Source organism: Columba livia, chromosome 2 (assembly GCF_036013475.1).
Source record: "Columba livia isolate bColLiv1 breed racing homer chromosome 2, bColLiv1.pat.W.v2, whole genome shotgun sequence".
NCBI lineage: Eukaryota > Metazoa > Chordata > Aves > Columbiformes > Columbidae > Columba > Columba livia.
The window spans coordinates 97,567,506-97,593,221 of NC_088603.1; the positions used below are offsets into that span (position 1 = coordinate 97,567,506).

Sequence of the window (25,716 nt, forward strand, 5' to 3'; positions counted from 1 at the left end):
ATACTAATAGTTGTGAGTTCTGTGTAGACCTCAGATATATCTCAAAGCCATTTTAAAGTCCTTTCCTTTGTTTACTCTGAAGTTTGTTTTGTAAATTTTCATGTGATTTTAAAGCTACTTAACTGGAATTATTCTATACCCTATTTGTTCAATGCAGAGACTGTGGTGCTGTGGAAATTTTGATCTATTTGTATAAAGAAGATGTTTGCTGTTAGTTTCCATGGTGAAGATGCAGGTTATTTTATAGAGGTCAAAGGGCCACAATTACTATTCTAGGAAAGATTTGGTGCTCAGTTTTCAGCCTAATGTTTCAGACGTGTATGTTCATGTCAAGTTTTTCCTCATGCAGAAATAAGGTGAAAGTTTATGAGAAGAAAGATCCTTTAGTGGGTATTTCCTAACAGTGCAGTAGACCAAATTAAGATTTTCCTCTGCATTAGGTCTGTTTTCCGTAACACAGCTGTTAAATCCCAAGGAACACAGAAAGGGCTGGTTCCCCGCTTTGAGGCAACCTCACACCAGTGAGGGACTGGAGGGAGCCTGGTCCAGGGCACTTGTAGCACACATGCCAGCTGCTCCTGGGATGCAGGAAAGGTTGCGGCAAAGGGAACAACAGTGTCTGTAGAAGTGGTTCAGAAAACATTTGGATAAGTGATAAGTGTTATGGATCAGAAATATTAAGCATACATTTCCTTAAAACCTTAGTAGTTGTATCTGAGCCACAGAGCTCATAAATTTCTGTAGCTGTTACAGAAAATAGCATGCACATGGAAGGAAGGAAGGAAAATCTTGTAACTACCTCACCAATTATTTATTTTCAGATCTGGTTTTTTATATATTTAGGCATTTGGGGTTTTTAAGAACTGGGCATTTTAGATTTCTGTATTTGCATGGTGTATCAGTGAGTAAATGTCAGCTGTTAAAAATGTTCAGGCAAGTAAAGATACAGCTGAGCACCTAGAATATTGTTTTTCTTGTGCAACTTATTATTTAATATGTATTTAAACATAAGCATACTGTGTTGTATTTCTGACTGAAACAAATCTGTAGATTATTTCCACAGGAAAGTGAATGATGCACTTTATGTATATCTTGGTAATCGTATTATCTGCCTTATGCATTCAGGGTATTTTAGATAAGCATTTTGAGGAAAGCGTAAACTTGTTCAAGGCTCATCCAATGATGAGTGCTGGAAAAGAGTGTATTAGAAAGAACTCCATAAAAATTATGAAATAAAGATGGAAGAATGTAACTATTGCCCATTTCAAATGTCAAACTACATATTTCTCCACTGTAAATCAGGGAACATGTAATGTGTAACCAAATGTTTAAAAACTTATAGAATATTCTTTCTGTGCTTCTAAATACATATACTTAAATATATTGGGGCAGAATAGCTGAATTTCGTATTTTATTTCTGAAAAATATTTTCACTGAGGTATTCAAACTATTGACACTGGTATTTCTCTTAGGCTCTGATTAAGTGAAGTGCTTAAGAGAACACTGAATATTAAGCATGTGTATTCCAAATGTGCTGGCAAAGGGCTATATTGAATCAAGTCTTAAAAGACTAAGTTTGTTATTTTGCAAGATAGGTTGTATCTAAGTTAAAGAAACACATAGAGTTAACATTTGGTAACTGTTTTACAATATCACAAATACTAACAGAGAGAATAAACTTGTTATACAAAATGTGAGTATTATACAATTTTTAATGTGCATCTCAGTGAAATTAAAGGCATGTCAGACTTAGGTTTTTCAGTAAATGCATGCCATAGCCCTTGGGGCTTGTCATGGCTGAAAATCTAGTTTGTGACATGCTTTTCACTTCTCTGAGCGACATGCAAGGCTATTCTGCTACCCAAACTACAACACTAGCAGAGATTTACCATGCTAGGTTTTAGAGACTACATGTATTTTGTGATTTTAATTTATAAATAGGAATATCAAATGGAGATAATAAAATTACAATAATAACTTCAGTGTTAGCTTGGTTTTATTCTTTGACATCTGCAAATGCTTTTTAAAATACAGAAATCACGAACTCCTCGCAGTCAGCAACAAAACGCAGCTGTATGTGATGCAATCCAAATACAATACAGCAACCTTATTTTCTCTTGTGTCTTTCATACCAACCATATCTCAGACTGCTTTCCACAACACTCAGTAATGCCAGGCAGCACATAGGAGATAGTAGCCAGGGAAGAACCTGGTCCAAACGCCCCATGAGTCACTAGAATAATCTCATTCAGCAGTGACTGTCCTATAGGAAGGGGAACAATTAAAAAAATCTGAAACATAGCAATTCCCTCATGCTTTAATGAGATTTCAGAAAGGAATGGTTATATTTCTCTGCCTAAGTAAAATTATTTTCCACATTTTTGTAAAAAGAATGGACTCATCATGGGAAATATTTGACCTCTGTTACGTTCACAAGATTCTGTTGTTTCAGTCATCTTTCAGTTAGAGCAATGGGAAAAGTTATTTGCAATAACCACAACCGTTTAGGTAAATGCAACTTTAAGTTCATGTCCCTTTAACCTTTGTTAACTGGCAGCTAAAATAAGCCACAGTTTACATTAATAATTCAGACTACGCTGTCTGTTTGACTAAAACACTGATTGTAGCTAATGAAATGCACGTGGTTTGGTTCACAGAGGTACAATGCAGATACTTGGTGCACAGCTTTGAAGCCCTGCACCCACAATTCGCTCTTCACCACCGTCTCTCTTCCACTCTGAAATGGCACTGCCTTTTGCTCATATTTCTATATTGGCAAAAGAATCCTCTTGGTCATGACCAAAGCTTGAAATCTATATTACAGACACATTTTCTTCGCTGGTTACCTCCTTCAAATATTTGTGGCAATATCTCTTTTTACTTGTTATTCAACCATTCTGTATAGATGGAAAGATCTTAATCCTCCCCAGGAAATTAATCCCTATGTGCTTAATTTGATTTAAATTCCTCTACCAATGCACACGTTAAGAAGTGATGTGGCAGTGAGGAGGCCATTGATTTGAATGCCGTGATCTGAGAGGGGAAATAGTACTTGACATGCACAATGCTGGCAAAAGCTGCTTTTGTGTTGCGGCTTTCTGAATTTCCCTTCATTGATTCATGTCTTTCTGCAGTCGCAGTGTTTGTAAGTGATAGGAGTTCTCTTGATGTGAGTTATTGCAAATTTTACTCCAGGCAGACATGGGCACTTTTGCTTCTCCTCCTCACCATTTTTCTTCATTGCCTCTGGATTGTACGTTATTTTGTTTAGATCTACCTTATTTTATTGTAAACATTGAGTACTTCGCTGTTCAGATTCCTGAAGCCTGAATGTTTTGTTAGTTTAATCTTGTAATAAACTGCAGGAGGGCCGTACTGATAGTGGTGGGATCCTGCCTGGTTTTCCTTTGCGATCTCTTTGCCGAAAGGACAATGATGCCTTTACCCACAGATTATTGTCCAGTTTGTCTCTCTCTAGTCTTACTAAAGGCAATGCAAAGCCACTGAGTGAAACTGATATTTGCTATATAGTACTTCTAAAATACACAGTAGTTAGCGTGCATTTCTACTCACTGACTGCAGACATTTAACTTTAAAATATTTCTTCAAAACTTGGATGTGTCAAAATTCTCCCCAAATCTAATGAAAATGCTGTTGTTGACATTTTTATGTTCTATTTGTATCAGTCTGTCTGAAGGGAAAACCACTTTAAAAAACCCTCTGAACCCGAAAATAGGTTATCAAGAGTTACCATGAACTAACGGGTGAAACAGGGAAGCTTGTTCTTATTAGTTATGTAGGAAAGCTGTGTATTGTGTGCTACTCTGTGGAAGTTGTTGGCAAATATTGTTTTTACAATCTATTTAAGAAACAAAACCTCACCTGATTTCACTGTAGAGGAAAGGTTAAGTATAAGTTTAAAGATGATGTAACTTGCAAACCATCAGTTTTTCAGAGGCTATATATCCCCACACCGCTAAAAAAGGTTTCAATAAGAGAAAATAAAACCTGCTTAGAAACCAGATGGTACTGTTTGCTTCAGCAGAATGGTTCATAATTCTCTTCAGATTAGCCATCCAGGATATGAAGCAAGAAAAAGATGATTCATCTTCAAGAAAAGTTTCTCATGTTCTTGTGTCAGGCCTGCTTTTAATCTTCCCCCCATTTTGTCTTACTGTTTCCTTTTCACTTTTGTAAAATCAGGAAACTCACTGTGCTGGACAGCAAACGGAACACTGATGGGAACTGAGGGTACAGAAAACCTGCTCTCTTGCCTCTCAAAAGGTTGTTTCTCAGTGTAGAAGTAGAGTAACCCAACAGCAGTGGTCTTGGGCTGGAGTACGTGAATCACATTGCTATGAATTGGACACCATTTCCAACTTTGCCTGAGGTGATATTCTGTGATAGGCTCTGATAATTTACCTGTGTGTTGAGATGGCTTGTTTCCAAAGGTCAGACACAAGGATCAGTGCTAAGCATTGCAAGTATAGCCAGCAGCCAGCAAAAATTTGAATGCATATTCTTAGAACAACTATCTGCATGATCTTTCTTTCTAATACGTGGTATTTCATGCAGTGTGTCTGCAAGAAAATATTTGTCATGCATTTGTTGCACATTAAAGTGAGCAGCCAGATATGACAAAACTTGAAAATTTTTGCTGGATCTGATGCTTGTTGAAGTTCTGCTCTGGTTATGGGTGAAATGGGAAGAGAAGTAGAGAACTAACCCAAAACTTTAGTTCTGTTGAATGTACCTCTACTGTTTATTTCAAACCTTGAGCTACAGTTTTTTTGTTTGGCTGAATTTCTGTTTAGATCATTGGGTAAAAGAGATAAGTAATAGGAAAAAGGCAAAATGCCCAAAGAATTGTGAAGTGCTTACTACGACAGCACGCTTAGGACATTAAAGGGTGGGCTAAAGTTTTGGAACAGTAACATGTCTCCCCAGTTAGCACCATTCCCATTTACATCAAGTTTGATTGACTGAATACAGGGACCAAACAATCATGATTAAACTTAATGTTCATGGAAAAAAGTACAATTTTATTATAACTCATGTCTATTTGTAATAAGATAATCAGGAGAAAGAGGTTTCTAGCATTCGAAGTACAGAAACTTTTAAAATAAAACTCCAGTAGGAGACTGTGCATTTGAAACATACTTGCTTTTCCTTCCATGGATTCCTTTAGATAAAATGGGAACTAAAAATAGTTCATCTCAAGCTATAATTGGAGCTATTCTTTTAGGAAACTGTTTCTGACAAGAAGAAAATTCTAAAGGAAAACTCTGTAACACTAAAATAGCATAATAGTTTTTATTATTTTTATGTGCTGGACTACTAGACTATCATAACATGGAATTTAAAATTATTTCATTAAATATAAACAATCAAAATGGAGAATACTTTCTCTGCCATTTCCCTATTCCTAACTTGTAAGTAATATTCAGTATATTTGTGATGTGTGACATACTGATTTTTATAAACACTTTAACTTATACATTTCAAAAATGACAATATTTTATAACCACCTGACCATCATTTTCACCCAGGAGGAAATAAAGAGTTATCATAGTGCTCTATTGCATGTGTAAATTGTATAAATTAGGGACTGTTGAATAAAGACAGCAGCCGGCTTCTACTGTAACTTCAGTGGGAATATGTGGCCCCACATAAAAAGCATTTTGTTTGGACAGAGAGGTTGCGATGGCCTATGGTAGTCCACAAACAAAAGAAAAAGCCTCATCCTTCTCACTGAGAGCAGTTAATAAGAAAGTTTCTCTTGCTTACATGTATCCTAGAATATTTAGCCCATTATTTTCCATGGGAATAATTCGATGAATAAAATCTCAGTGGAGTGAATAGTGAGAATGAATCTTAAAGAGGTTCAGAGACTCAGAAAACCTCCAAATTATGGTCTTTACTAATAAGTAGTGCATGTTCTGCGTAAAAACAGTAATCATTTGGACAGATTTTGACATAAAAGAAAAGACAAATGCTGTCTTGAGACAGAGATTTGTATTAATTAAACTTCATTCATGTCAGTAGAAGACTTAAGATATTTTCTATGATACCGTTGATCTAATAAGGATTAGAATGACTGGAGACATGAATTTTCACCCCAGATATTGCCTCTACATAGGATAGTCCCTTAGGCGTTATTTATAGAAGTTTGCAACTAGGACAAACTTTATCACTAGATCCACTACTCCTTACTTACTGTATAGGGAGCAAAGTAAAGTTCAGTCTTTACACTGTAAGATTCTGAACATTGTGTCTCTCTTCGAGAGTATGAACATACGCTGGCAAGAGTATGAATATTGTGTCTTCATCTTTAGGACAGACTGTCCACCCTGGGAGATAAATCAGAGAGCAGTGGAAATTGTTCCTGGCTTCAAGCCACAGAAATTATTTTCAGCGTTTAGTAAGTAAAATTCCTTCTCCTGAATACATTTACTGGAAAAAGTCACATCCTCATCAGCAAATGTCTCACCTCTTCTATTCCTCCCAGCCACATTGCAGAGGGAATGCTTCTGATGAGAAAAAAGGAAGAGGCTGATAAATAAAGCCCTCTCTGTCTCCAGGGGTTACCAATGCACATTATCTGATGGTTAGTAATGGAAAAGAAAAAAATAGGATTGAAAACAAGTGCTGCATAAATTCCTCTATCTAACTTGGTCAGTAACATCGCCCAACAGTACCACCTGGTACCCAGACCTGCACTGAAGCTTCTTAATGATTTCCTATGGCTTCCTGTCCAGAAGATAAATTTTGTTCTGTTACCATGAGACGCAGCAACATGTCCCTTCCAGGACAGTTGCCTTGGTTTAATGGCTTCAGAAAAACAGTCTGATAGGAGAGGTATCTCCCTTATATATTTAATCTAAGCTTTTGAAAACAAGATAATTTAGATGCTAATGAGATTTCCATTATTGAAATGATTGCTTTCTTGTCCATTAATTACATACACTTTGATCAGTCAGCATTAGTACCGTGCATAAAATAGCTTTACAAATGTTTAATAAGTGGGTTCATGTTATTAGTGTTTTTAAAGATAGTTGTTGCTACAAATTGAGATTCCTTTTCCAGCTTAGAATATGAGATAAAATATGATCTAATTTGAGAAGCAATTGTTTGTGTTAGTTGTTTTGCAATTATTAATTCATTTTATGAGTGATTGAAAGAGAGTAGAATCTCCTTTTAAGTGCTATATCCTCATTCTAGCTGGAATTCAACATTGTCAGATCACTGCAATATAGTCAAAAACATCATAAATATTCATTGCATGCCAGCGGCAGAGAAGGAAATACTTTCTTATTCTAATACCACTTTCATTTGAGACAGATGAAATAAAAGGCTTCTCATTAGTTATTTTGGGACATTTAATACACTGTAGAAATGCCATACACTTGGCCAATTAGCATAGATGATTGATGACAAGTATTAAAAAAATAGAAGTAACTCATTTTTAAGGGCAGCTGTGAATACAAGGTTTGCTGCTATTGTACAGAGCAGTGCAGTTTGTTAAAGTATTAAAAAGAAATTTAGTCGCATTCAATTCAGTGTGAGTGTGTTGACCGAGATAAGGAAAAGGTTACGATATTGCTGATAGCCAGAGAAAATAATGGAGTCTGTCATTTGTCTTCCTTCAGGCTGTTTAGATATTATTGCTGTCTTTCTTCATGTACTCCCCTCTAAGAAGTCAAGCGCCTGATGCTGGAATGCTTTAATTACAGAAGTGCCAGCATGAGTTTTAACAAATTGCACTTATTTAGAACTTGTAGTGTTGAATCTTTTCTAGGAAAATGAAGAATGCTGCATCTTTAAACAACAATTTGTTTCACAGTGAGTTCTTTTTCAAGTATAATGCTTTCTGGACCTTGACGGTCTAATCTCTCAAACAGGGCTGAAGAAAGCAGCCAAACTGGTGGGATAATGGTTTCTAAACTGGCATTGAACCAGGGGGCTTTTGAGTATGAGGCAACCTTCTCTTTCCCTGGGAACAGGAAAATGGGAAAAGCAAAGGATGGGCCCCTGGACTTGTCTTCAAAGGTCATATCCTAAAATCAGTTCAGCATCCTCCACAGAACAGAGTGTCAGGACTTAGTTCAGCACGAGCTGAAGCACCGCCAGCACTGGTCCCAGTGGATTTGCACTGGTGTTGCCTTGCTGGGTTGCTAGAGCATCCTGCTGGGGCTCTGACAGTAGCAACTCAGCATGGCTCAGTATGATACAGGGCTGTGGGGTTGGAGTCCTGCTGTTGAAATGTTAATTAGGGAGAAAGGAAACCTCACCTTGTATTCAAATGAGCACAGTCCTTTCCGAATAGAAGTTAGGGAAATTAGTGTACATTTGTATATGTTATTCTCTAGAGAGTGCAATTAGGAGTCAATCAAAAATGATCTGTTCTTTTAAGTGATATTCTGGAACAATCAGCCCTCTGATGTACACACGGTTTTTTTCTTAATTTAAATATCTGAATATTTTCAATATTTAAAAAAATGTAGAAAATTTGGTTTACATTTTCAAAAGAAAACATTTCGTAATCTCCTTTCAAGTAAAATATTTTTAACATCTGAAAGTTGATTTTAAGTGAGATTTTATGTGAGAAAATTCTGTGGTTTCTTTCCTGTTTTTCAGCATTTCTTGTACCTCTTTTATTTTTTTCCCCCTTTTTTATGCAACTAAGTATAAGTGTGTGATATACTAATTTCAAAGTTTCTGAAGTATGAAATAACTCAAGTGTGGTATTCTGCCAGATTAGCAGAGGACAACCTCGTCATTCAGTGAGCAAGTGACAAGACCCAAATTCTCACTACACATCTTAATTAGTAATGCCCACATTTAGACATCAATTAAACTACATGTTAGTAAAATGTACTATATCAAACCTAAGACTAGAGGTTCAGGGTCTCTGTTCTTTGAACTGTGCCCAAAACACAGGCAGCTCTACCTCATGGGCAGGGCTGTCTGAGCTCATGGGAAATGTAGCAGAGTGTTTCTGTCTAGTTTTCATGTAGTTATTTGGTGCGGGGTCACAAGAAAAATGAGTGAAAAAGGCAACTAGAATAAAGCTGTAGGAGAGGTGACCCCAGGCTGGACTGAAAGAGAGGACATCAATGTTATCTTGGACTTATATTATTGAATATGTTCATTTTTTCCTCACACTAAAATTAGGAATGTTATTTATGCAACTCATTGATGACATGTGTTTGGAAGGGCAATTAAAATACCATGTAGGAAGAACCAAAGAATCTTGGTGGTTCCAGTAAGAAACACTGGAGGAAGCAGAAGCATACCAGAAGCATTAAAAGAGAATGTACGTGTCCAAGGTTCAAACAGCAGAGAACACCTAGTATGCTGAGAGGAGAACTATGTGTTCTCTACATAAATATTAGCCAAAAACAAGGGGGGAAAGATGTTTAGTCCAAATCATACTGTGAGCCTAAAAGTGTATGGCCAAAAATAAGATAGATAGAGGAAAACAAAATGACCAGGAGATTCAGATTCAGAAGCCATCTTCTGATGGGAATGATGGAAGTGAAAAACTTCACATGCTCAGTTTTATAACTCCAAGAAAGGGGTTAGATATGAATACAGCCCATTGCAAATGCACTGATGGAAAGTAATTCCCTTCCAGTTCCAAATTTTCTGACTCTGATTCTGCATGTGCTCCTCTTGAATTTTATTTCATCCAGGAGAAGTTTAATTGTGTCTGAGATGAGAGAAGGGGATTCACTAGACCAAGCTTGGTAGTCTGGGAATCTGACTGTGCTTCCAGATTCAAACTGATCGTGTTTTCCTGTGTAGATTTACAAGTTCACTCTCCTGGGTACATCTGAATTAGTCTGCACATGGTGTAGATACCATGTTGGGTATGAGAATGTTGGGAAGAAAAAAGAGAGAGAAATGTCTACCTCTGAGCTATTTCACGTCATTAATTGGACTTTGCACACTGCCTTGAGTAAGAAGAAAAGCAAAAAGGGAGCTCATTTTACTAATATTAATAACTTGCATTTCTTCTCATTTCTGCAAATTAGCTAGTGTGACTTAAGGGCTGACAGTGAAATAATATCTGTTGCCTTGTTTTCATTTCCACCTTCATGTCTGTAGGGAATTTCAAATAGTTTACAAAGAATATCTTTCTTTTAAAAATGCACCATTTCTCTGTTAAGTGAGTGTGCATTCTAGATATGTCTCAAATTTTTAGTATGACACTGATTTGAAATTCATTTTAGGCAGAGACTGTGTTTGAAACAACAAAGTATTTCACAAATGTTTTTTAAAAGCATCCACCACAGTGGGAAGATGTTTAAATATCAGTAAGCCTTAACATTACTGTTCTGAAAATGTAGGAAAAGCCTTACTCTAAGCATTGCTTTATAGAGTCTGAAGAGAGCTACACCTTTGAGAGTTCTGATATATGCCAGCTGGATGGTGTTTTGCTGTGTAGGTTCTAAAGATATATGACACTGATCAATCACAGCTCAGAAACCAAACTGAGCGTCTTCAAATATCTTTGGACCTGACTGTTTTCTGAAGAACGTGGAGACTGCTGTCTTTCCTCTGTAGAACTGCTGCAAGGATATAAATAGGGAATCTTTAAAGTTTTAAAACTATGCCAATTATACCTCACTGATTCTCTGCTTGCTGTTGGCACAGTTTAGAACAGCCTGAAGGATTAAAATGGACAATGAAAAGGGCTGAATTTGATTTTCTGACTAGTAAATTGGTTAGACCTCCTTCCTGGCACTGCCAGGCCTGTTCAGATCTCTGTGCCCAGCAATGCTAAGGCTCTTCTCTGCAGCTTTCAGTCAAAATTTGATGCTGATGAAAGCATCACCTGGAGGGATGCAGCGCTAAAGAACTGGAAGAGGATGAAACATCTTCTTCATTATCATCAAACATAGCTGTCTTCAGGAGTGCTTTCTGATACGGAAAGCAATATAGACAAAATCTGAAATTTTCAATAAAAGTAATTCTAAGGGTCCTAGGATTAGAAATAGTTTAGCCTAGGCTTTTTAGCTTTGCAGAAATAGTCACCTAAAACATCACAGTAATTCTGACAGTTGTCAAGTAAAGCCAAAACTACAACTAGGCTAAAATAAAAGGCTATTTGAAGCTTGCTGTGAATTTAGATGAACGAATATTATTGTTATTCCATTATGACATGGGCAACTGGCCGATTTCAGTGGCTGTCACTGGGAAATATATATTAGAAAGTGAATGTCCTGGACAGTTCCTATGTGCCTTGAGCTACCTTAATTGATTTGCCAAAGAAAGATTTAAAATCTTGTCACTAGAAACATTTCATGAATATTGAATAAAAGGGTTTCAGAACTTGTGTAAGAGCTCCTACTAAGTAAAGAAGGAAAATCAGTGTTTGTGTTCTATGCATGGATGGCTGTTCACTCAAAAAAAACAGTCTTTTAGCTGATTCCAAATACTCTTTCCTGACCGGTGTCAACTCACACTTCTGCTCACACCCCTCCACCGGGGAGTAGGCTGAGGGTACACAAGAATCTGGGATGGGACACAGATGGGACAGCTGACCCCAGCTGACCATAGTCTATGATGTCATGCTCAGTATATAAAGCTGGAGAGCTGGGGGGAGAAGAAGGAAGGCAGTGAAGTTTGGAGTAAGGGCATTTGTCTTCCCAAGCAACCATTATGTGTGATGGAGCCTGGATTTCCTGGAGATGGCCAAGCACCTACCTGCCCATGGGAAGTAGTGAATTAATCCCTTGTTTTGCTTTGCTTGTGGCTTTTGATTTACCTATTAAACTACCTTTGTTTCAACCCATGAGTTTTTCACTTTTACTCTTCTGATTCTCTCACCCATCCCACTGTGGCGGAGTGAGCGAGTGACCATGTGGTGCGTAGTTGCCATCTGTGGTTAAACCACAATAGTTCTCTGCTTTGGACACAAAGACCTTGTTAATAACGTAGGCTGTCTGCTCATTAGAAAGAGTATAGTAAACAAAGCAATCTCCTGCATCAAGCCAATGTGACAGAGCCTGAGCAAAAAGAAGTGTGCGGAGAAGAGGTGGTGGCTCGTACAGTCTTTCAGGTCATCATCAGAGCGAATGAAATGCAGCCTGTGCGGTTGTGCTCTCTGCTGGGATTAATGTAGTTTAAAGAAAATGGAAGAAATTACTTCATAACATCATCTGAAATTGCGCTATTGAAGAGATAGAACTGCCGCTTAATACAGTGTCCTTAGAAGGCTTTATGCCATCTATTCTGAGTCATTCTTACAAAAGCGGTAGGAAAAAAAAGAAGCAAACACACAACAAAAAAACCAAACAAACATGGTGGTGGAATCTCATAGGCTGTTGTGCTGTTTCTACAGGCACAAATTGCTAGAAACTGAAATCATCAGGGACTCATCCTCAAAAGAACAATTCTGAACATCACCTCAGCAGTTCATGTTTACACTTTTATACACACTGAAAAGGGCTTGAGTTCCCAGTCCCAGTGCTTCAGCTATTTCTTCTTCTCTTGCCACCCCTGAAAGACAGGTTGTTTACATCATGTTTTTACACATATCTGAAAGAGACTGAGTCAAGAGTAAAGGGTTTATTTTGCTTATGCTTCAGAGGCCAACCATAGATGAGGAAACTGGCTAAATATTGGTAGTCAGCACCCAATTACATTTATCACCAGACTTGAAAGCGTTTGTTGCAAACAATTGCAGTGCCTGTCTTGTTGTTTCTACAGTATTCAGGAAAACTTGCAAAAAAGCTTGTCCAGTGTATATATTTCATTTTAATTTCTTTCTTGTCATGCTTTTAAACTTAAGACCACTAATGATGAACACGTTTTAGGCAGCCAACAAAGAGCTTGCATGGGCACTGGAGGGAATGGCTCACATAGCAGAAAAACCCTCCCATTGGATACAGATGATATGGCAAGAAAGAATGGCAAAAAAGAGCACCTAACTGCTCTGCCTGGTGCAAATCATAAGTCTGGTGAATGCATAAAAGTACATTAATGACTGACAAACATAAAGGTTTCATCTCTCTTCACCTGCAATAGCCAGTAAGTGCAACACTGTTTGATGCATGATTTCCTGGCTAGTATCCTTTTTTCCACACCTTCACCTGCTTATGAATTTCTGGTACCTTGTCAGGAACATTATTCCCCTAGACTTGCTTTTGTGTGTAAAACAGAGCAGTCAGATGTTCTCTAATAATATTTTTGCTTGCTTTGCTGAAAAAAAGATGCTATGATTGCAGTGTCTCGTTTCAGCATAGCTGTGCAAAATTGTGTATATGCATCTAAATGCTAATCTAATGGAACAGCATAATCTGGGTTTATCTCATGTCATTGTGCTGTCAACAGCATGCTTTTCTGCAAAGACAACTGCTGACAGAGGATGCCGCTGAGATGGAGAGAAGAAATTTCATCAAAAGAAATTCTGTCCATTCCCCATCTGAATCCTGCGCTTCTCTGAAAAAAAGAGATGAAGTTCTGCCCAATGTATGGTAAAGTTCAGAGGGCAAAATGCTAGAAATAGAGGCACCCTGCTACGTAGAACAGGAGCAGCTGTATTTCAGTTATGGATAGCATTCCTCAGGAAACAAATAAGAGAAATCAAAAAGGGAATTAGAGAGTAGCGATAGGCAAAAAAAGAAAAATCCCCTCTCCTCTGAAGAAGAGACTGACTGGACTGAAACTTTATTTGGAAGGGACTTTGTGGACAGTATCTACAAGAAGGGCTGCAAGGAGGATCTGGGGAACTACAGGCTTGTCAGTCTGACCTGAATTCAGGGGAGGGTTATGGAGCAGATCCTCCTGAGTGCCATCACACGGCTCCTACAGGACAACCGGGTGATCAGGCCCAGCCAGCATGGGTTTATGACAGGCAATACAACTCTGTCTTTCCTGTCATGATATTAAGAGACACACTGTTTAGCCTTTTGTTTGAGGAAACTTGTTTTTGGAAAATGCTTGTAGTTCAAGGTGTTTCACACTAAAGGATCTAGGGTAGTTGTATATTTTTTTAATTTCTAGAAACTATTACATATTCTGTAGGCCTTTAAGGGAAATGTGTCTCAAAGATACAAAAGCACACAAAGAGCACCATTGGCTAATGCCAGAGGCCACTTGTATCAGCTGTTATTAACAGAAATCTTCTTTTGGCAAATATGAGGCACCAAGCCCATCTTTTTTATTAAAATTGCTGTATAATTTTGCCCAGAACAGTTTTTCACCTACCTGCTGTACAAAGGAACAACATGAAAAACATCACTGATTTTTCTGTTTTAGACCAATGTACAAGTAGTTTTGCTGAGTGCCTCCTAGTTCCAATATTATGGGATTTGATGAATGCTGATTCTTCACTCTTCTTTTTCATCACTGTCATGACTACCAGATGTATTTTTTTTTTTTTCTGGGCACTTCTGTTCCATCAATTGATCTTCCTTCTTTCCCCCTGTCTTTCTCCAAAATCCATGTTCTCCTGTTTGGGAAACTTACTTATTTGTAAGTATATTTTTCAGGTATTATTCCTGTGGTGCAGACAGATATTTAATGCTTAGAAGTAAGCACGTTCATTTTTCCACTGTTTTATATCTGAACTGTCATAGCTAGAACACAAGTATTTGTTTAGATGAGAGTGGTGGTATTGCTTCATTCAGAAAATGTTAGCCAATACCAGATTTTTAGTTATGTTTCGTACCTGCCCTGCTGCTGCTGCTCTCCGGGCACCACTGTTGAGTTACCCAAATCTTTTAGAAAATGTCATAAGAGACAAAACAGGAAGGGGGGAAAAAATCCCTTTAGATCATAAAATATTTCAAATTTACATCTTGAAATTTTGACAGAATCATCTTTTCTGAAAATAGTTTCAAGGCTTGAAAAGCAGCAGTCACTTTACCTGCTTTGATCGAATGTTCTAGAAACATTTTTATCCACAGTGGTCTAAGGAGATAAAATAGTGAATTCAGGACCATTTTTTGTTTTATGGAACATTTTAATTTTCGGCACCCTCTGCCTTCTGCTCACCTCTCATTGTCCTAGAGGTCACAACTGCCTCTTCATCCCACAGAGGGTGACAACTTTATTGCTGTCTCCTGAGTATCCTCTCTTGCTCTGTGCTCACATCTCCTGTGCTCAGCTCTTTGTCTTCAGCTAATTGAGTGATGTAACTGGGTTGAAACGTCGTCTGAAGAGTTGTGCACAAGCTACCCTCAGCTGGAAGTTTGCTGTTTTGTTTCAGAAGCGAGGTTAGATTTGCAGAGCTAAAAGCTTGTTGGGTTACTCTCAACTGTATGATTTGATAGACTAAATGGCATGTCTTAGACAGCTAAGACAGCTCTGCTGTCTTAGACGTGATGTTTGGAGGGTGGAAGGGGTTGGGAGTTACAGCTTGTAGTTCTTCACTGCCTAGGAGCTGCAGAGCTAAGACCCACAGGATGCCAGTTTGCTGTTTTGTGTGTGTCAGGGAAGGCATGTGTGTAGCTAAGGAGTCCTGTTGGAGTAAATGGAGTGTGTGTAACACTTGAGTAGTAGGATGTGTGGATTGCATGATAACACAGAAAGGCTTCTGCGGGGAGCTGAGACTAACAGAGGGCACCTTGCTCCCTCCATCCTAGCTCTTTCTGCTGGCACTTGCGCCCTTCCATGGCTCCTTTGTGCTGGCTCTGGGCCTGACACTGCAAAGCAATTCAGAAACATCTCCCCTGCTTGCCAAACTGATACAAAATAAATTAAAAAAAAAAAAAAAAATCACTGAATACCTTTTGCTGGTTTAATAGGCCACCACAGCTCACACAGGGGCCTGATGAATGCTGAACTACCACCAGGTAGATGTAGGACTAGGCAGCTAGGAGCAACTTCGGAGGGTAATACCTGCCCTTTGGGTGTTTGCGAGCTCTTAGGTTTGCTGTTCTGTGATGCTTCAACCTCCTTGGCTCCTATTTTTATTGAATTTAGTCCAATAAGGACACTACAGGGTTAGAAGTACACCTTGATTTCACTAGATGTCACAGAACTTAAAGGGACATTTTAAATTGCATAATTATTATTTGAAAATAATGTACCATGTTTTGAACTAAAATATAACTTCAATTGCTTTAGTTATCGCACTGCTTTTAAGGTATTTCTGCATGCATTTAATTAAATGGTTTGCTTTTTATTAAATACCTAAGTCAAGAACCCCTAAAATTACTGAGTTAATTTCTTTTTGAGAAAATGCTAACAGCCACTTTTGAAATTGGTTTGACTGTGTAGGCTCAGACATTTCAGGGAAAGCCACTGGGGATAAACACTGTTATTCAGGGAGATGACCTGCCTATAGGGAAGAGTAGCCCAGATTCCTGGACAGTGGAGTGGAACTGAGACAGAAATGTGTTGGCCCATTGGAAAATGCTTGGGAGCATGAATCCTGTGGCATCTAATTGTCTTGCATCCAGCTGCAGTGCGTTTGCCATCGTACTCATAGTCCCTCCTCCAATGAAGGGGTATTTCTGTTATTATTTTAGCTTAAATATATAACTATGATGCTTTAAATCAATAGTAAGGTATCAAGTATAAGCTGATTATATAATACAAATTTGAGTAAGTAAAAAATTATTTGGTGCCATGTGCAGGAAAGCTGTTGGAGAAGGAAGCAAGCATGGCATAAACCAGACCTTTTTTGTAGGTATAGTACTGAAAATCACGGAAATAAGTTCTATTTATTTATTTCTCTGTTTAGTATACTTGAGACAATTTGCAGAAAAAAATATGAAGTAAATAAAATGATGGCCAAAGTGCAGACGTGGCCCAAACTGAGAGAGCAGTTAAGAATCTTCTGAGCTCTGGTTGTATTGACTGATGAACAAACCTAAAGACGTGAATGGAGAAGTGTGTTGATTGTGGATTTCAGTGTAAGAGGAATGAAACAATTCTAGCTTTGGCATGGACCTGTGTCCAGAGCTGAGTAATAATAATACTGTCAGTGATAATGCAGTGAAACTTCTACTAAATACTAGTGCTCCATAGCTCAAAAAGAGCTTAATGATATGTTCATAATATAGCAAAGATAACTACTTTTTATCCACCAGGAAAATTAAAGTATAATAAACAGCTGCTTCCAAGCCTAGACAAATGACCAACTGCTATAAAGGCAGGGGAAGTCCTATGGGTCTAAAATAAAGTTAATATTGGTTAATATTTTGTGAGTGTGAATGTATGATTGTTGTGGACTTTTTATCCTGGCCACAAATAATGGCTTAAGAAACATCAGTTCAGGAAAAAAAGTGAAGATTGTACATCTGGGATGGTAAACACTGTCTTTTTAGTAATGAAATGAAATGCAGTTATGCTGTATGACAAAGTACATATGAGTAAGACAAGAATCAATGTTAGGTTTGTGAAACAGAGCCCACAGAAGGAGACGGTACACAGAAGAGACAGGGAGATGACGTCCTTATATGCGGCAAGTGTGAGACCAACACTGATTAAATGGTTGGTCCCATTCTGTTCTGAAGTACTAACAGTATTGACATTACTTCTATTATTTTTCTTTAAAACAATATTCTATTGTTTTTCTTTAAAACAGTACTTCTCATCTGTGTAGTAACTGATCCTTTTGCTAATAAGTATCTAAACATGCCTATGCAATGTCACCAAAACACAATGGAAGGTAAAAGGGGATTTTGTCTGTTTTTATATTCACATGGATTTCATAATATCTAGATTTTTATGGTGGATCACACCATAAGCTGCAGCCTGTACTGGCAGATGTGCTAGAGTATGTGGTGAGGCAAAAATAAAGGATGAAGTAGTACTAAGATTTGCTTTTGTGATGTCAGAGCCTAATGCATCTATTAAGAATATCTATTATTCAAACATCCTCTACTTTAAATAAAGAAAAAACACTGAGTAATTTATGAATCTCAAGTCTAAAGAAGGTAACTCTAGCTATATCTTACAGTATGTTACCTTGGTGGCAAAGAAATGACAATGAGCCATAGAACATCCTGAGATTATAACTCACTTCTCATGCCATACATCAGCACACCATTTCTACAAAACACGTTTCTGAAAAACTGATTGACTTATTTCTTACTAGTATTCCTCTAAGTTTACAGAATTAAATACTATAACATTTTATTGTATACTTATATCACTTTTTTGACTCCAAAATATTTGTCTTATTTTTCATAAATCATAGAGTAATCACTGACTCTCATTGGTTTCCTTCCTGTTCCCATTTTAAGATAATATTTGTAAAAGCAAAACAGAGGTATCTCTATTTACACAATTTCTTGGTGTTCATGAGGAGTGCTCCTTTCTTCCACACTGGCAGAACCAAATACTGCAGCAGGAACATTATGTCCATGTCTGCTGGGGCTACCTGAAGCCCCACTAAAAGTCTAGGAGTGTTTCCTTACCCAGCACATAAGAATTTTAGAGTCTTGAGGCTTGTAATGTACTTGAGATGCTGTAGCTACTTGTCACCTGTTATTATGAAACAGCATGTTCCTGAGAAGCAAAGAGCAAAGCGGTAACTGCAGCTGCGGTTTTGATGCCTGGGTAATAAATATGTTCTGTCATCGTCATGGGTTGCACTTTCAGATTTCTGCTTTGCAACTTCTAGCTGATATGGCTTTTTGTTGATTTTACCTTTGAAATAGACATGGCATAAATAGCCAATTTCAGTTTCTTGAAATTGTGGGGTTTTTTTTCCTCTTGGTGTGTGTAACATACAGACACTCTGTAGTTTGTGAACAATAACCTGACAATGTCTGAACTCATTAAATAGTATTTAGAAATTTTTATTCCCTTCAATAACCCATTTGACTTTTTAGCATTTTCCAGTAAGCTTTAATGAAACTAAAATACTGTGATTTAATAATATTGTAGATAACAAGGATATTTTCACGAGTTGGTCCATAATTCATCACTATCATCCATATCTTTATTTACCTACTACTTAGATCAGTGTAAGCCATAAATCTTAACAAAAAGAAGCTGATAAAAATGAATACTTCTAAATCTATAACTCTGTTCTATAGTTTTTTTATCCAAATTTTTACATTTATTCGGAGCATTCAGACCTGATTTATGCTTTTTTGGTAGTTTCAGGACATGTATATGAGACTATATGTAGTTATCTACAGTTAGCAGATGCATATGGTTTATGTCTGTACTACTGAGTGATAAAAATGGTGATTTTACAAGAAGCAATGATAATATTGCAAACCAGTTGCATTTGGAATATAGAAAATTTTGTGAGCTGCTATATTATACTTTTAATAATAGATGACAATCATAGATGACTGTCATCGTAGATGATAGCAGTAATTCTTGCTGTATGTTTATCTATAAATAGCACTCTAGTCAACTACAACTTACGGTCCTATTATCTTGTAATAAAAGAATAAGAAGAGACAGAGTTAAAATAAAAGGCAGTAAATTTAGAATCAAATGAAAAAAATAAATTTACCACACAGTGAAAAAATTATCCATAGAAATCTCTGATAGAGGTCACAAACCCAGGAATTTAGTAAGGTCAAGACAGGATTGACCATAGAGATATATATATGTGAACCAAGTGATACTTGCATAGCATCTTTATGGCTCTCTTCTTTATTTTCTACTATATTTCACTGACACCAAGTAGCTAAGCGTATTATAATTATCTTCAAACAAATGAAGGGATAGAAAATACTACTTCTGCAAACTAAAGGAGATCGGGATGAAAGCTGCTAAGGTGCACACAAAGCTCTGCCTACTGATGTTTTACATTCTCTCCTGGGGTTGTGTCAGCTGCCACTGGATGAGACTTAGCATGACCAGTGTTCATGCCTCTTGCTCTCTTTTTGTTGTGGACTGGGGCTTTTGGCTTTTAAGGCTTAGCACAAGGTAGCTTACACTTGTTGAAGGGTGTCTTTATCTATTTATCAAGGCGAAATGGTGTCTTATGCCTTGCAGGGGCTGTGGAGTGAGTGTGCTGTACTGCACATCCATGGTACGGTTCCTTGCAGGGAGCTGACTCAGATGGTTGCCTTCATTACATCCCCTTGGTGACCAAAAAGGATTATCCAAAAAGGGACTGGCTTGCACAGAGAAATGTTTTATAGCCTTACATGCTTATTGTTTGGTTTCTCTTATCCCAATGTCTGCTAAAACAAAGATTAATGGAGATAATAATAATAAACCAAACTAGGGATGCAGTAAAAAAGCAATCTATATTGACAGCACTCTACACTCCACTGCAGGTTCAAAATATTAGAATTACATCTTAGCATAAATGAATGAAAACCTCTTCTTTCATACTCAATCATGAAATAGCTGAAGTAAGGAAGAAATTAAATAGGAACTTAAATAAAGTCAGAAAAATGGGATGAAAGATGGGAGTAATTTGCTAGGAACATGTAAGGAGGTTTCAGCATTACGTGACCATTATTTTGAAGAGCACTAACATGCAGCACAAGAAAGAATAGTATTGACTTAAAGGCATTTCATTTAAAAGGAATACTAGGACATGGATGTTGATGTAGTACAAAATCAAGCCACAAAAACTGCAGATATCCATAATCATTCATATAAGATAATAGAGCCATTTGGAGAACCATATGATGAATGAAATGGAGAACAATTTTTTTTGTGTTGTCTTTGATAGCTCTTACATATCCTTTATAAAAAGTTAAAATCGATTGTTTGCATGTCTCTCTTCATCTGAGATTCAGTAAGTACCTTCATTTCCATCCATGAAAAGTGGGTGATAACACTTGTCAAGTTTCTAAGGCCGTTTGAAATCAGTGGAAGAAAGCTTTATGGAGATATTACTGAGTTATTTTAAACTTTAATTTTAAAGCTTTCTTGGGTAATTTTAATAGTGAATGAAACTAATCACAGTGCTAATGAAACTATATTATGAGCAATTTATAAAACCTTTAAGGTATTTCTTTATTTTATTTAGGGTCAAGTTGTTTTCAGAAATGGAGAGAGGATGGGAACCATCAAATTTACACAATTCCAAGGTAGGTTGCAAACAATTTAATTTTCATTATAATTCTGTATGCAGTTTCAAACTTGTGTATCAGCTGCATTTGTTTCAGGCTGTTTTAAATATACAGTTATTTTGAAAGGGAATTGCTTGCAAGATCCATCAAGGTACTAAAAAATTTTGTTACCTATTGAAAATATTGTGTTTTGAACCCTGAGTGCTCTGATATATTCCCAGATATTTCCAAGAATTTTTCTAGAAGAAAACCCACATACTTGTAGAAACTACTACTGATCTGTAACACCCAAGAGCTGCTGGAAAAACTGTACGGGTCAGCCAAACATCCACTTCTTAGTACAGTTGTTTCTGCAAACTGAATCTGAAGAGGAACTTAAAGAGGATTTTTGCTGTTAAGCTCTTTCAAGTTAGCGTTTGTGCTCTCTGAAGACTCACTGTTGACATTCTGCAACTGCTTGCTAGAAGCTGCTTCAGGAGTTGGTCCCTCAGCATGCAGAGGACACAAACTGCTGATCCAGTCCCTTGGAGGCAAGACACCCCACCATGTGACTCCCCCAGCCCGAACTGCTCCTGCAGGGAATGATCTCGGCAGCAGAGACCACGAATGCAGCCACAGGGACTTGTCAAGGGTCATTTGCAGCTGGTATGAGGCACTTGCTTGGGAGAGTTTTCTGCAGAAATGGTGATTCATAAGAGACGTGTTACAGTTGCTTCTACAGTTTATAGAATGCGATTCATGTTTTTTGTTCCTAGGCTGAGATAAAACTGCAGACGATTGCATTTGGATGGTCTCGTGAGAGTAGTAGTGAGAAAGCTGGCAAATCCTTTTCAGACAATGCATGAGAAAGAGGCTTGCACTCCCTTTGTCTTCTGGAGATCACTTTCAACATAATCCTGCTGACCATGTTACAAAGGCTCATCCTTTAAACAGAAATTGTCTGCTGTGTGGACGTTATTATTAATGAACAGCAATACACTTGAGGGGATCTGTTACTCATTCTAATTTACTGAAGCAATCTTCGGGATTGCTTTTGCCTTCACAACTCTTAAGTGATGCTATTAACTCCTGTTCCTTGAAGCATTTCTAACCACTAAAACTTTGCAGACATTATCTCATGATAATATAATTTAGAAATTCTTGCTCGACACTAATAATAAATACTGATTGCTTCCTCTTCTTCCTTTCCATTTTCCCCTGCCTGCCCCATTTTTTCATGGTAGCAGTGTTTACAGCCACTCGAAAGAACCATGAGAAAATATCATAAGTGGATTTTACAAGAGGTGTTTATTCCTCAGAAGTCTGAAGCCCTTACTCATTATGCCTAAGACCCTTCTAGAGCATCTGAGTGAGGAGGATTCCCTCTGTGCATTGAGGATGTGATTTGGGATCATGGGGAGGTGCAGCTTGTGTCTTCTGAACTGATCTGGAGGAGCAATAGAAGTCCAGGATAGTTGATTTTATACAGGTTTCTATTTGCAACAATTCAAATTGGGTTTCTTTACAGTGTTTTCAGTTTCATATCAGATGCTATTTAACACCAATGGTTTTATCGTCAGTTTGAGTGCTGCTTGGTCAATAAGAAGATAAAGAAACAGTTGCCCATTTTATAATTCCTTGCAATGAAAAATTACTATTTCAGAACTGATTCAGACACATACTTGGGATTTTGCTAATCAGTTAAAGGTTTCCAGTTGACCTACCGCAAAAAATAATCCAGGCATTCTATGGAGAAATGCAAGAGAAGGGCTGGATTATCTCTCATGCAAGCAATAGTCTGCCAACACATCTGAAGCTTGGTTTAAGTTTTGCTTAATTTCTTTCTAATTTTGGAAAAGTATGTACAAAAATGTATGAGAAATTGAAACAAGGAAGAGTTAAACAACATAGGTGAAAGTAATCTTTCTTTTTTTTTAACTACAAATGGTATTTTAACCACTAAGATGATTTTTTTTTCAGTTCTTTTTTCATTGGTATTGTCTTTACACAAGGATTTTATATTCAATAATTGTGGTATAATTGTAGAAATCATTAATTTGTTCAAAATAATTCTTTATTATTTAGGAAGCTTTCTGAAGCATTCACATTAACTTTTAATAAATCTTGTACCGTTGGGGAAGTTCCTAATAATGGAAAGGAGTTAATTAAGCCCACTATTTAAAATGGTAAATGGGTTTTTCCTTTGTAGTTTTAGCTGTTAGGTGCTATCAAGCTTGAGATAGCTATACAACTCATTCTTTTTGTTTGTTTGTGGGTTTTTTTTGTTTTTATTTACTATATAATACAAATAATGATGATTTCTTGGAAAGAAATACCATATCAGAAATGTCTTGTAAATGTTTTTATGTGATTAATTGTGAGTATAGCATGTATCAAATGTGTTAGTAGTTGTTATCTAAACATCATAAAAGAGAATAATCAATTTTAGTGTTCTATACCTAAGGAATCATTTCTTCATCTACACTGGTGTATGATTTTGTTAACAATTTGAGTGAAAATGTACAGTTATCACAAATTAGGGCAGAAAAATAAGAGAGGTAAATAAGTAATTGTATATTAGAAGTAGAATTCCTTGGCCAAAACCACTGTTCCTCGTTTGCCAGGGTAGAAAATCAGCTGGATAGACACAGGACCTTCATTTTCTGTTCTTTGCTGGAAACTGTTGTGTTAATGAGACTATCTGCAAACATTTTGGCTACGGAAAAAACAGATAGCCGTGTCTGCCAGAGGCAAGGGAGAACCAGCTTGCGAGGGTGCAGAGGGTAACTGCACTATGCCTGACATGCTGTCGTAAAATTCTGAATAGCTGATCTAATTTTGAATCTAGATATAGTTTCTTTTTTTTTTCCCAAGCTCATGCTAGTCATGTTGCTCTTTCAGCTTCTGTGCAGCCTGTTAGTTTTGCAAGTGGTCAAACAGATGGTACCAGAGAAAGCTGTGACCAAGCTACTCACTGCTTTATAGATCATGAATACCACCCAGGAATGATTTAGTATGCAGCAAGGGATACAAAGCACATGTAACAGCATTTTCTTCCCCTACCTTACTGGCAAATAAAGAGCAGTCTGTCAGTCTAGCTCAAATATCCAAGTGATGTTTGAAGCTGGCATCCTTCCGAATGAATGTCAGTTTTTCCACGGATGCTAATTAAAGGACTATTCTCATTGTCAAACAAGCAGTTGAAGGAGATGGCCAAAATCTTTTGGCTAGTAAGAGCTGAAAGAGGGTCCTGGCAACTGTTGTGTACCTATTGGGGAGGAGGTAGGGCAGCAAGAAAACAGATTGTAGATTGGTGTAATACAAGAGGCTGCAAGAAGAGTACAAACCTGTCCTTCAAAGTGTTTCACTTTGGCAGATCTTTTTTGATTAATCTGACTGGAGCCTTTAGGCGTTTTGCTTTCAGTCGTATTCCTATTTTTGTCAGGCATTAGAGAAAACCTAAGAGACTGCTGTGCTGGAATAGGTGAAAAAGGAGAATTGAAGCTGAAATGTGCATAAATCATGCTGCTTGTAGATAGGAACAAACGTCTGTGGTACTGCAAATTGATAAAAATTGAAGAAAGTGGACGGTTGTCTACTGTGTCTTTCTGTGAAGAATTTAGGAGTTCCAACTCATTTAGCCTGGTAGTACGATACGACATTTGTTAGTGTTGAAGGCTGATCTGGGTACAAAGCAAGTGGGAGCATGGCTCATCAAGTGTAACAACGCCATTGGTCTTCTTAGGAAAGGACTTACTGAATTTCTGTGGTAAAAGCCTCAGAAATTCTTCTCTGAGTTTCATCAACAGATAGACAAACAAATGTTTATTCTACAGTCAAGAGCAGGTTACATGAGAATCCAGGATTGCTTTCCTGGAACCTCAGTTCATCTACTTAGTACTGACTTGTTTGCTGTCCACAACTGCTTCAATAAAGGACACATTAGCCATTCTCCTGAATCACCTACAGATACAATATCTTGTTCTCCAGGGTCATCAATCCAACCCTAGAAAAGTTTCCTTCTATTATTCTAAGTATAATCCAGCAGACTCTTAACTACTTTTGATTCTTGCTTCCATAAGGGTTCATATAAATAATGAGTCTAATTGCCTTTGATTTTATTTTTTTTTTAATATTTAACATCTGTCCAGTATATACCCCACAGACCAGTTTGTGGATTTTTTTTCCTGTGATAATATTGAAGGAGTACAATACAATAAACAGAAAATATATAGTGACAACTCAGAAAACTCAAATTTGATATATCTCATGTCATATATCTGGAATCTGTGGTGACAAATATCCAGAATCAGTGGATTCAGATTTCTCTGCTTCTGCAGCATACTTACAAAGTGAGAATACAATCTCTTTATAAATATTAAGGGTTTTTTCACAGATTAAGGAGTACCTTTGAAGAGCTGGGTATGAACTTATGGGAAAAGTAAATAAAGAAGCACAGAATTCTGTTGGCTGAGCAGAACTTGATTAGTGAACAATAAATAATCGATAGTATCATGGAATGGACAGTAAATATGTAAAACAAACTGTGTGCTGCTTATCCTGGGCACTGGGATTCTTCTGGAAAAGATCCCTCTCTCATTAAAGACTATGATCTAGCACACAAAAAAAGGGAATTAATTAAGGAGTCAGAAATCTTACTTCTGACACATCCTAACTGGTGTGCTTGACTGCAATCACAAAAACGTGTGTGGTAGACTTCTTGGTGTACTTCACTCCATTTTGTCTGCATATGAGTAGTAGAGTTAGATTGTAGCCACTC

At 37.3% G+C, this 25,716-nt stretch overlaps 1 protein-coding gene across 2 annotated transcripts in view; it reads left to right on the forward strand.

Annotated features, from left to right (window-relative positions):
* Positions 1-25,716, forward strand: part of GABBR2 (gamma-aminobutyric acid type B receptor subunit 2) — a 490,476-nt gene that overhangs the window by 265,699 nt on the left and 199,061 nt on the right. For both annotated transcript variants that reach the window (XM_065052923.1, XM_065052922.1), the window contains one exon: positions 20,915-20,975. In XM_065052923.1, the coding sequence (XP_064908995.1) occupies positions 20,915-20,975 (61 nt within the window). The remainder of the gene's footprint in view (positions 1-20,914; positions 20,976-25,716) is intronic.